Consider the following 12,068-nt stretch of genomic DNA (forward strand, 5'->3'; position numbering starts at 1 on the left):
TCCCTCTATAAATCCAAAATATCATACATATATTGCACAAATATTTAAAAAGTTCAGTAAATCAATAATTAGCCTAATTATATTTTAGTACTAGGCCAATAATAAAATGTACCAGTAACATAATGGTACTACTTGTATATGAAAATTAACAGAACCTACCTTTTGTCTCGGTTAGTGAGTTCTTCTTCGTTTGATTTATAACAGAACTCCAGGCTCAAGTCTTGTCTAATAAACTTCTCTGTCAATTCTTTGTAAAATGTGTTTCATTCTCAAATGCTCAAGCACAGATTTTTAAATCAACTTGAGGGCAAAGGAAGACGATCTTTCCGCCCTTGAGTACTTCTTGCAGTTCCACTTGTAGCAAATATTGTGAATATCACCTTTGCGAGTTCGTATATAAACTTCAGGCAGTTTAAGACAAAAATTCAGCTTCAGGACTGACTCTGAAGAACACTGAAACCATCCAAAATAAGACTTAGCATTGCACTAGGCCTATAACACAATTCATGAAACTTCAGGCAATTTCAAACAAGATTTAAGTTTCAGGACTGACTCTGAAGAACATTGATACTATCCAGAATGAGCTTCAGCACTACAATAGGCCTATAATACCACTCATGAAACTTCAGGCAGTCCCAGACAAGAATTCTGCTTCAGCACTGACTGAATAACGCTGTAACTATCCAATATAAGCTTTAGCACTGCGCTTGGCCTGTAACAACACACCAAAGCACCGAAGTGAGAAATATACACCAACAACACATTAAAATACCAGAATACTCAACACCAGAAGACTATGGAGTGGGGAAATGAGAAGTATAACCAACAACTCATGAAAGTGGTCCCAGGTTACGCAGGCGCGTAGAGATTAGAAAAAAAAAAAAGATAAGCACCATTCACAAATTTTCATTAACAGTTATAGAGGAATTAACGGCTGAGTCTACACCGGTAGAGGCCACAGATTAGTGTGGGATTTTGTGACGTCACAGGTCTGCGCGCGCACAGTTTACCAAAAAGAAACCGCTAGTTTTACTCAAAACAAACAAGCTAGTTCTTCATGGATTAGGTAATATGTGTTGTACTTGTTTTGTAAATATACTTACAAAGTAAATAACATAATTATCTATGTAAGTAAGGATTTGTGGCATATGTAAAGAAACTTATTATTCAAGTTGAGTATATATATATATATATATATATATATATATATATATATATATATATATATATATATATATAATACATATACAGTATATAATACATATATATATATATACATATGTTCATACATGCACATATATTTATAAATTTAAACACAGCGTATCAATTTAAGCTCAATCATCCAGTTTTTCTCCAGAATATTTATCAAACGGATACGCAGAGATACGCATCTTGAACTTAATTACCTCATTAACAAATCGATTCCAAACCTGACGTTTGATGTCCCATGAGACTGGTACAGGGTGTATCTTTCCCAAGCATCTTCAAGAAGCCTGGTTCTGCTCGTCCCAGTTTTAACATTTTAAATTGGGACGTTTTGGTGTCTTCGTTCTTCTGTTCCCATTGCGCAAATGCTGCCTTTACTATTATTATTATTATATTATTATTGGGCATAGGTCTAACTGGTCTCTACTATAATGTACATATATTTTTCATTACGGAAAATTATTGGCTTTATATATATATAAATATCTCGTTCTATTTATGTATATTATGTATATATATATATATATATATATATATATATATATATATATATCCGTGAATCAGTTATACACACACATATACATATATAAACCCTGTATTTCTTACAGCTTTTAACAGTATTTGATTTGTTCACAATTAACTCGTACTTTTATGACACCATTATCAATATTTCTATTATTTTAGGTCAGCATTTATTTACCTAAGTAAAAATAAAAATTGCTTCAGAACTAGAAAAGGAACCTCTTCTCATAATATGACTTACATTTCTTAATAAAGTATAAAAATCTTTAGGTATTATCTACGGAATTTTTTTTTGTATGTTAATATGCATTTACCTAAATATATCTCTTATTTCCTCGACATTGCTATTTGCAATTCTTAAGAATTTGTAACTTTTTTCTCGTATATAAAGTTTGTACTGAGCTTATTTGTCAATAAACATCAAATATTTGTAACCTTGTTCTTTCAATCTTATCTCCTTTTTTAGTAAAGCAAAAATATCGTCCCATGAAGAATTTATAGAAACATAGAAATACGAACAAATATATAGAACTAAAGAATGCAATATACTAAAGGTAATTAACGAGGACTCTTAGTTTTCAAAAAGGTGTTTATTACTGAATGCCACTTCTTAATAAACAATTGTTTTCAAGCCATTTCATATGAAAGTTGAACTTCACTTTTTATGAATGTGGAATTTTGTCTTATTGTGGAATTTATCTTATTTGTAAGGCCTAACTGTCCGTTCCTATGCTGTTCCCTAGGCCTAGGCACATTCGGCAACGAACAGCTCGTCTCCTAGGCGCATTCAGCCAGGAACAGCTCAATAGGACAGTCGTGATGACAGCAATATTTCCTAATATCGGCGATGGTCTCGAATTTCCTCGGCCACTTGTTCGATCTCTTTTGCAGCTTCCTCTCTGTGAGACTGTCGTCAATATGACCTCTTCCGTCAAAATAACTGCCGTCAATTTGACCACTACCGTCAAAATAACTGCCATCAATTTGACCACTACCGTCAAAATAACTGCCGTCAATTAGACCACTGCCGTCAGAATAACTGCCTTCAATTTGACCACTACCGCCAAAATAACTGCCTTCAGTATGACCACTACCGTCAAAATACCTGCCGTCAATTTGACCACTTCCTTCATAATAAGTTACTCTTTTGAACTCCAAGAAAGGATATATATCATGGAAGGCATGTTCGGGACTCTCCTCCCAAAAGGCATCTCTTCCTGAGGATTCCGCTCTTGAGAACGTGTTCGAATCCTTGCTCCTCTCTTGGTGTTCGAGGCTCCGTTCGTCTGGTCGAACATTACCTGCTGGGTTTACGGGTGATGGCATTAGTACTATGTCAACGAAAAAAATAACATTCAATTTGCCAAACTCTGATTCACACTGTAGCTGTAAATGTTCAGGATTATGAAAATATTTACCGTTTTGTGGTTAGAGTGTTGACATTAGTTCAAATACCGCATCAAATAAATAATGGATAAAAGAGAGCATTCGTATACCACCTACACACGCTGCATCTGAGTTTATAAAAGCGCAAATACAATGCATTTTTAAGGTCTATATTACTATACAACCCACACGCAAATCTGAAAATAATTTAATATACATAAGCCTAGCATTAAATATAATATTTAATCGCAAAGCAAAGCAAAGTGAGATACTTTAGCAAAAAGATACATACATTTTTCTCATCGGCAGAAAATTCTCAAACTCTGCAGATTACGAGTGACGTCAGCCATTCGTACTGCACTAATTGTTGACGTTAAGTCCGTCAACTGGCAAACTAACAAACTGTTTGGGTCTAGAGATGCGTAACGAAGAAAGCTGAAACATATTTATCAACATTATTCTTCCACTCTGTCAGTCCCTCTTCATCTCTCTTACTTTTTCTAAGTTCTGTTCTACACATTTCCTGTTTTGCTCCATAATTCTTCCAGTTGTGTGTGTGTGTGTGTGTGTGTTTGTAACCACCAACAGTGTAACGATTAAGCAGAGTTGATCGTTTCCATCGCATATCCCGGTTTTATTTTCAAAGATTAAAAGTGTCACCATTTCTATTCCCATTTTTACTGGTTTTTATCTTTTACAGGACAGATTTAAACCCCGATACTTTCCAATTATAGATTGCTCTCTCTCTCTCTCTCTCTCTCTCTCTCTCTCTCTCTCTCTCTCTCTCCATTTCACTTCCTGTTCTTCGTACTTTGAAAAGAAGTATTTCCTCTATAAAAAAAGCACAGGAAGAAATCTTAAAGGAAAGTGTTCTTGCTTTTAGAGATTCGCATTTATAAGGAGTAAGTGTTCAGTGTAAAAATGAATAAACCTTGTACTATGAAAAATAGGTTAAAATTTGGCTAATATCCTGAGCGATCTTATTATTATTATGATTATGACTACGGACGAAGAAAATATATTAGCAAAAAGTAATTAAAAGTCCTTAAAAGGAAATGGACTGAATTTTTAGCTGAACAGCAACATGCTACGTATAGGTCTAGGCCTCCAATTTAAACAAAGACAAAAATTCCAGTATGTAAACAAATAGAGAAGCAAAGATTAAACTATACCAAGGAAATATAATATAAATAAATAATTACCTTTATAATAAAAACACATCGAGTTTTCAATAACAATTAGCCAGTGAAAGAGAAAAACGATGTCGTTTGCAAATCGGCAGTTCAACGACCAGTAGCTACAATTTTCAAATCGCCTGACGTTTCCATTTTTTTAGAAGTAAATTAATCTTATTTACTTTCCATAAATGTCACGATAACTCTCACAGCCATTGACAATAACAAATAAGTAAGAAAAAGGCTCGCTCAGTGTGCCCTTACAATTTTGTTAAGCGAAAATAAAGACCTATCATTGTTCCTTCCCTTCCAAACACCTGGTGAGATAAGCTGGAGTGAACCTTAATTCCTTAAACCGTCAGTATTCGTTAAGTGGTGCTAGTGTTAACAAGGTATTTTCCCTCGGCGTTAAGAATTGGGGCAGTGTTTTTTCGTGGAAGTGCCTTCAATTTAAATGTAAGTGTAATTTTTGGGACGTCTTTTGATAATTCGTATCGCAAATATATATTCCAAAAAGGAAATTTGGTTCTCATTCAGAGCTGTTACGAAAGACGTTATCGGACAGGCCTAGTATGCGTTAAACTGTGTTAAGTTTTTGCTGTAAAATAACTTTTATTTCGTGATTTAACGAAATTTACAGTGTATTTCTTTCACCCGTGCGAAGTGCCGACTTCCTGAAACGTACAGAGGCCCACCAGCAGCACGTTAAATCAGCGAGATACATAGATATATAGATAGACACTGAGTTTAACCGTTGCAAAATAATTAAGTAAACACAAAGCTTGAATTTACCACCATGACCTAGTCTAAACTTTGCCATCAACCCACCACTGTCAGCCAACAACGAAGTCCGCAACTAACGGTGAATTTAACCGTTAAATAAACTTTTAAAATATACAGAAATCCCATAAACTAACCTCCATCTTGCCCCTCCGTCGGCAAGACACTCCTTTTGCACATGAAGTGCCCTATCCGGGCAACGTCCCTCGGGGTACATACCCTGATCGACCTTCTGACCCTGAACAGCTGGGCAGCACTTTCAGTCCCCCTGATGAACAGCAGTGCTGTGATTGCTATTGCTAAGTAATATCCGATTCCTTTCATCTTCCTGACTTGAAAAACTTGCTATTAGGTTGAAGTACGAGGTTGGAGAGGTGGGGGGGTGGGGAGAAAAGGGGTTGCCACAGAGGTTCGTTGGTGTTCTCCCGGGGTTCACTGTTCGGTTGAGCGGCCGCTGGCTTCCGTAGGCCTAGGCTCCGTGGAAATTCGAGCCCTGAAATGGATAGTTTTATTTTTATCAGTAACAAGCGTCGTTTACTGGGATATTGCAGGGTTTGAGTCATAAAACGGCTATTATTATTTTAAACGGATGCTATTTATAGAGAAAATTGCTGACTTAGGCCTATGTACCAAAAAAATATCCATCTAATAGGGCAATTTTGTGAACTTGTGACTTTGCTGCATGAAATTTGATATCAAATTAATTCTTCTCAAATTAATTCTTTGGTCCTTAAAGAATTTTCAAAATACTATAGCGTTTTCATAATGAAACTGCAGAGTCAATACATAAATTTTAGCGCAGGGAAAGTTTGAATATTATATATATAAATATATATATATATATATATATATATATATATATATATATATATATATATAGAGAGAGAGAGAGAGAGAGAGAGAGAGAGAGAGAGAGAGAGAGAGAGGAGGTTTTTATACTTATTAGCAATGGGTTAAGTCAAACCTGTCTGCTGCACCTTTGATGATGAGCTATATATATATATATATATATATATATATATATATATATATATATATATATAATTAGTAATTTAACTTATCTTCTGAGAACGAACGTAAAATGGATAACGCAGAACGTCTGCCAGAATCCCGGTACGAACCCGGCCTATGAAAGTGACAGGCAATTTCGTGGAAATTAGGCCGAAATTAGATTATAATTGGTGTCTTAGTTTTTAAGTTCTGGTTTGGGATATTATTTTCATAATAATTGTTGTTGTTATTTTGTTCTTTTGGTTTTGCTATTATTTTTAGTATTGGTTCACTCTAAGAGCTCTTACCCAAACAACTTTTACGGGGATATAACGATTGGAAAAGTGAAAATAAAGTTTGTTTTTCATTGGCTGTCTGGCGCCCCTTTGGGCCAGAATGTGAATAGATAATCAACAGGTCTTTTTTTTTTTTTAAGCTTTTAAAAACCTTTCTTTTTCTTTCGTTGGTTTATAGATGCATTTATTATTATTATTATTATTATTATTATTATTATTATTATTATTATTATTATTATTATTATTATTATAACCTGAGTCATTGTTATTTGCTTTGGGGAAATCATTATGTTATACAGTTGCCGTTTGCACATTGATGATAGACCTATAGACCTATATCTACAGTACATTGAATGTTATGCTTTATAAGACCATTTTTTTGCTTGAGTGACACTAGTAAAACTTCCCTTCTCTCTCTCTCTCTCTCTCTCTCTCTCTCTCTCTCTCTCTCTCTCTCTCTCTCTCTCTCTCTCTCTCTCGTTTTCTTCGAAGTTTAAGGGTATTGATGTTCAATCGTTTGAGTGCGCATGCGTGTCTTGAAGTCCGTGGGTGTAGGTAATAAAACTGCTAGAGCAAAAAAACAAGAATATAAATAATTTCAGCGAAAAACAGGTGAGAAATATTTGAATAGATTTTGGGGAGGGATAGAGAGAGAGAGAGGGGGGGATAGTGCTTGTAAAGAATTACATTCAAAAGAGATATAGGCCTATCAGCAGAGTGCATCATTTTGAAATATATCTCACAAATATGAACTGAACGGTCTCTCTCTCTCTCTCTCTCTCTCTCTCTCTCTCTCTCTCTCTCTCTCTCTCTCTCTCTCTCTCTCTCAATAATCGTTTGATCAGGACTAAAATTTTGTGAGGAAAATATTCGGTTTTGGAACTGACGTAATTAGCAGTTAATATTAGCAAGTATATGTATATATATATATATATATATATATATATATATATATATATATATAGATATTAAAACTGGCGTAATTCGTATCCTTAAAGAAAGTAGTATGATGTAATTAGTACTAGGCTTATGTACCACCAAGAATGCAAATAAAAAAAAAAAAATTGTATTTCCTCCCAACCCACCCACACCTGCCCCCAACATAAACACGCCAAGTGTACTCTTTTCATTCTCATACATACCTTTTGTCTCGAGAGATTAGAAAGAGCACGCAGCGGTTGGCTGAACTGTCGGAGAGAACCAAATCTCCGATAATTCGTCAAAGGGAAGCAGCACCGCTTGATGATGATGACGACGGCCCGATGAACGATAATCACTAGTCGCAATCAAAATACGGGGGGGGGGGGTGCTGGGTTCTTATTTCTACTTATTCCTCTTTTTTTAATAGTGAAAATAAAGAGAGGGGGGCGTAGTGGGATACTTATTTTTTTTAATAGATGAAGATGGATAGGACAGGGAGGGCCGTTCAGAGACTGTATGTATGATTTAGGGTCTTAAAAAAAGGGGAATCGGATCCACCTTGGCAACCTCAGTATAGGCTCTCGAACAGGGAAGGCGAACACCCGAAGAGATGTGGGATCGGGTCCTATTTATAGGACCGTTTCCGGCGAGTTGGCGGTTAGGGATCTCAGATCCTGTACCGGACTTGACCACGACAGACTCTGTAATTCATTCTTCACTAAATTTATGGTAAATTCAACACAGTACAAACTAATACACAGGCAGTCGCCCAAGAAGCTAAGGTTAAGACGAAGATAAATCGCTTAACTTGCACATAAATCGTCCTGTTAGATGTCAAAATAGCACAGTTGCATCATTGAGGTGCCCTAAGGTCATCCGCTGTGACCGGAAGTGATAAGGGCATCAGCTGCTGTTGTGCTTTGTCAGGGTCAGGTGTCGCTTGGCGAAGCATTTCTGCAGATCGTGACCTCCAGGTTGGGTGACCTCGTATGAGAGAGAGAGAGAGGACATCTTTTGAATTTTTGTGTAGTTGTGAGTTGTGAATTGTAGTTAGACCTAATTTTATTTTTCATGTAGCTTTTTGTTAGTCTTATATAATTTATATAGTGAATAAAGTACTGAATAACTTTTAAATGGATATAGGCCTAATTAATGCAGGCTACAAAATGAAAGCAGTAATTAGGCCGAAGTAGTGTTAATTTCGTTAATTTTAATATTAACATATGATACATGTCTGTGAAGCGTTTAGATAAAGTAGCATCATGGTAATTCTCTCTCTCTCTCTCTCTCTCTCTCTCTCTCTCTCTCTCTCTTCATATTTAGGCTCATTTCATTATGGTAAAATATCCTCCCTGTTCGATACAACGATAGATAGTCATCGATCTGTCGAGAGTAATAGATATTTCGGTGTTCATTACGATTATCCCAACTCCGCGGCATTGTGGGTAAATTACCAAAATGATTGGAATCGTCAAGATGTCAGGACCAGCATGAGCCATTGCTTGGGTGGGTGATCGGTATATATATATATATATATATATATATATATATATATATATATATATATATATATATATATATATATATATATATATGAATGAATGAATGAATGAATGAATGAAAGCGAGAAACAACTCGCTTTCATTCATTCATATATATATATATATATATATATATATATATATATATATATATATATATATATATATATATATGTAATACATATATATATTATATATATAGATGTATATATACATATGTATATATATATTATATATATATACACATATATAGACAGTATATGCAAATGTACCATAGGAAAAATAAAAAAACTGGGTTTAGTCTTTAAATCTTACACTTGAGGATGCCTTAGATATAAAATCGAAACCGGTCAGGATTTACACCAAGTGTTTCACTTTCCTTGCGGTACATTGCATATCTACATAGCGTGTTAGTGTAATTTTAAGCTTCATATGTATATGTATATATATATATAATATATATATATATATATATATATATATATATATATATATATATATATATATATATATATATATATATATATACACATCGCATTTTTATACCTAATCCAATCATTTCTAGCTAAAGCGAACTCGTGGCTACCCAAAGGTACAGTGTACCCTATAATACAAAAAAAGAAAAATAATGAAAACGCCACCTTGTATTAACGATTGTATTACCATTCGGGTAAAAATACACCCAGGTGCAGATTTTACAATATAATTCATTTACTGATAATAGCGTTCATGAAATAATATTACCACAAACGCCAAGTGATCTTAACAGGACGCAACTTTCGTCCCGCAACGCTCCAAGACTGTGTTGCATGACTTACGGTTTCATCTCCTGGACTTGTACGGTACAAGTCTTTGATGCGCCAAAGTCCGAAGTTCGGCCGGCTGAGCAGAGTTTAGGGCGATGGACCTTACTCTGAATATTGTTGAATTTTTTTATCATCAATATTGTTATGTGTTTTCTTTGCTCTCGGATTTTGATGGTCCAGCGAAAAGGTAGTTGAGGAGATAGGTATCCTAAGAGAGAGAGAGAGAGAGAGAGAGTTAGTAAGAGTGCAAATAAGTATAGCCTATATGGATTTATATTCGTAGTTGTTTTTATATATATATATATATATATATATATATATATATACACACTATATATATATGTGTGTGTTAATACAATTACTAACAGGACCTCATTGAAATTGGATGTTATTTAGCGGTGATATTTATAAAAAAAACAAAAGTTACAAGCTTTCCAAGACTAACAGTTCTCGTTGTCAAGTATCCGTCGACGGATACTTGACGATGAAGACTGTTAGTCCTGGAAAGCTTGTAATTTTTTAAAATAAATATCTCTGCTAGATACCATCCAGTTTCAAAGAGGTCTTGTTAGTAATTGTATTAATGCACAGATAATTGTGGAAGTGATAAAGTTAGTATATGTTTGTGTATATTTATATCATACACACGCACACACATATATACATTTATATTTATATATATAAATATATTTATTCACAGTTTACTTTGATCATTTACATAAGGTATCTCCAAAAAGGTACGCTGTTCTAATTTGGCCTCTCTGGAAACGTTTACATAAACTAGCGTGTGTTGGCGAGTGTGTGTACGTGTTTGTGTGTAAGTATGCAATACAAACTTTCATGCAACCTGCTGCCAAATGTAAGATCAAACACTCTTTCCTTCAGTCACCGTCTGAACCAAAGCTTTGATCTGATTTGACCACCACGAAGGTCACAAAAGGTCCGCAGACCAATATTTACAAATTCCAACTGTTGGCATGACCTTGGAAACATAGGAACTCGGGTCAAGTCCTTCAGGGCAGTTTTTGTCCTTCAGGGGGACAGAGGAAGGAACTGTCATCGATCCTGTGTTGTTGACAGTTTTTTTTTTTTTTTGTCGTTGACAGTAACTGTTGGGATTGTCTTTTTGTATGTTAAGGAAGGTTACGGTTTTTTGGTATAATTTTTTTTTATTAATATTTTCGTGGATGTGTGTATGTATGTATATGTATGTATGTATTTGTATTTATGTATGTGTTTTCATACGTGCAGATTCATACACAGTATATTTTCGATGTATAGTGGGATCATACTTACCTTGCAAAGGGAAAACTATCATAGACTCTAATGAGAGAGAGAGAGAGAGAGAGAGAGAGAGAGAGAGAGAGAGAGAGAGAGACTGTATACTTCTTTGCTCGTGAACATTATTTGTTCCATGAGAAACAGCTTATACCAGCACCACATTCTCATCGATGCTCTCTCGCGCGAGTGAAGCATTAATGAAGTGTCACTGCTCATAGTTTAAGGATAAATTAGTTATAAAACCGTCACGCGGTGCACTGTAGGCATTACCTAAGGTTCTTTGCAGCGTCCCTTCGTCCCCTTGCTGCAACCCCTTTCATTCCTTTTACTGTGTCTCCGTTCATATTCCTTCTTCAATCTGACATTCCACCTTCTCTAACAATTGTTTCACAGTGCAACTGCGAGGTTTTCCTCCTGTTACACCTTTCAAACCTCTTACTCTCAATTTTCCTTTTAGCGCTGAAAATTGTTGCACAATCGTCGCTTTTAACTTTGTGTGTAACTTGTGTTTAGTGGCCTTGCAATAAAACACAAAGGACACTTATTCTGATTTAATTCAAATAATAGGAAAATGGAGAGCGAATCGTATTTATTTACCTCTGTGTAATCGCTAAAAGTGTAGATAAATAAGCACACTTGCAAAACACACATGCACACGCACGCACACACGCACACGCAGTCTGCGAGGCCTCCCGCAAACACGACAACTTAGAATCTGCATAAAACGGTCGTAAAGACTGGAATGGTCTGAAGACCATTAAGTCGATGGTGGTAGGATTCGAGAAGAAAAACAAATGTTAATCTCTCTCTCTCGCTCACGGTGATAATAATAATAATATAATAATAATAATAATAATAAAATAATTTATTTGTTTAAAGAGGATGGCTTATCAGCATGCGAAACAAATGACAATAATAATAATAATAATAATAATAATAATAATAATAAATAATAATAATAATAATAATAATAATAATAATACGGTAATATTTGTCCAAAGAAGACAGTTTACCAGATTCTGAAAATAATAATGATAAAATAATGTATTTGGTTAAAGAGGACCGTTTATCAGCTTTTGAAACAAATAATAATAATAATAATAATTGTTCAAAGATGACAGTGTATCAGCATTTGAAATAATAATAATAATAAAATAATATATT

General features: G+C 34.7%; 3 protein-coding genes across 4 annotated transcripts in view; 1 reads left to right on the forward strand and 2 right to left on the reverse strand.

The window, feature by feature from the left end:
- The window catches only part of BNIP3 (BCL2 interacting protein 3), a 151,766-nt gene extending 151,063 nt beyond the window's left edge, over positions 1-703 (reverse strand). Inside the window, exon 1 of the mRNA XM_067118877.1 lies at positions 160-703. The gene's annotated coding sequence lies outside the window, so the exon portion shown is untranslated. The remainder of the gene's footprint in view (positions 1-159) is intronic.
- A 1,596-nt stretch (positions 704-2,299) lies between these two features.
- LOC136847321 (uncharacterized) lies at positions 2,300-7,880 on the reverse strand. Of its 2 annotated transcripts, XM_067118880.1 has the most exons (3): positions 7,498-7,880; positions 5,207-5,562; positions 2,300-3,032 (listed from the first exon to the last, which is right to left on the reverse strand). In XM_067118880.1, exons 2-3 carry the CDS (start codon positions 5,391-5,393, stop codon positions 2,506-2,508), a joined length of 714 nt encoding a protein of 237 aa, XP_066974981.1. In that variant the 5' UTR covers positions 5,394-5,562; positions 7,498-7,880; the 3' UTR covers positions 2,300-2,505. The 2 variants fall into 2 exon arrangements, with proteins under 2 accessions (XP_066974981.1, XP_066974982.1); XM_067118881.1 differs by lacking the exon at positions 7,498-7,880 and having other exon boundaries at positions 2,300-3,029; positions 5,207-5,530.
- The window catches only part of LOC136847322 (uncharacterized), a 74,530-nt gene continuing 67,086 nt past the window's right edge, over positions 4,625-12,068 (forward strand). Inside the window, exon 1 of the mRNA XM_067118883.1 lies at positions 4,625-4,745. The gene's annotated coding sequence lies outside the window, so the exon portion shown is untranslated. The remainder of the gene's footprint in view (positions 4,746-12,068) is intronic.

The sequence above is a fragment of the Macrobrachium rosenbergii genome, chromosome 16, assembly GCF_040412425.1.
Source record: "Macrobrachium rosenbergii isolate ZJJX-2024 chromosome 16, ASM4041242v1, whole genome shotgun sequence".
In the NCBI taxonomy this organism is placed as follows: Eukaryota; Metazoa; Arthropoda; class Malacostraca; order Decapoda; family Palaemonidae; genus Macrobrachium; species Macrobrachium rosenbergii.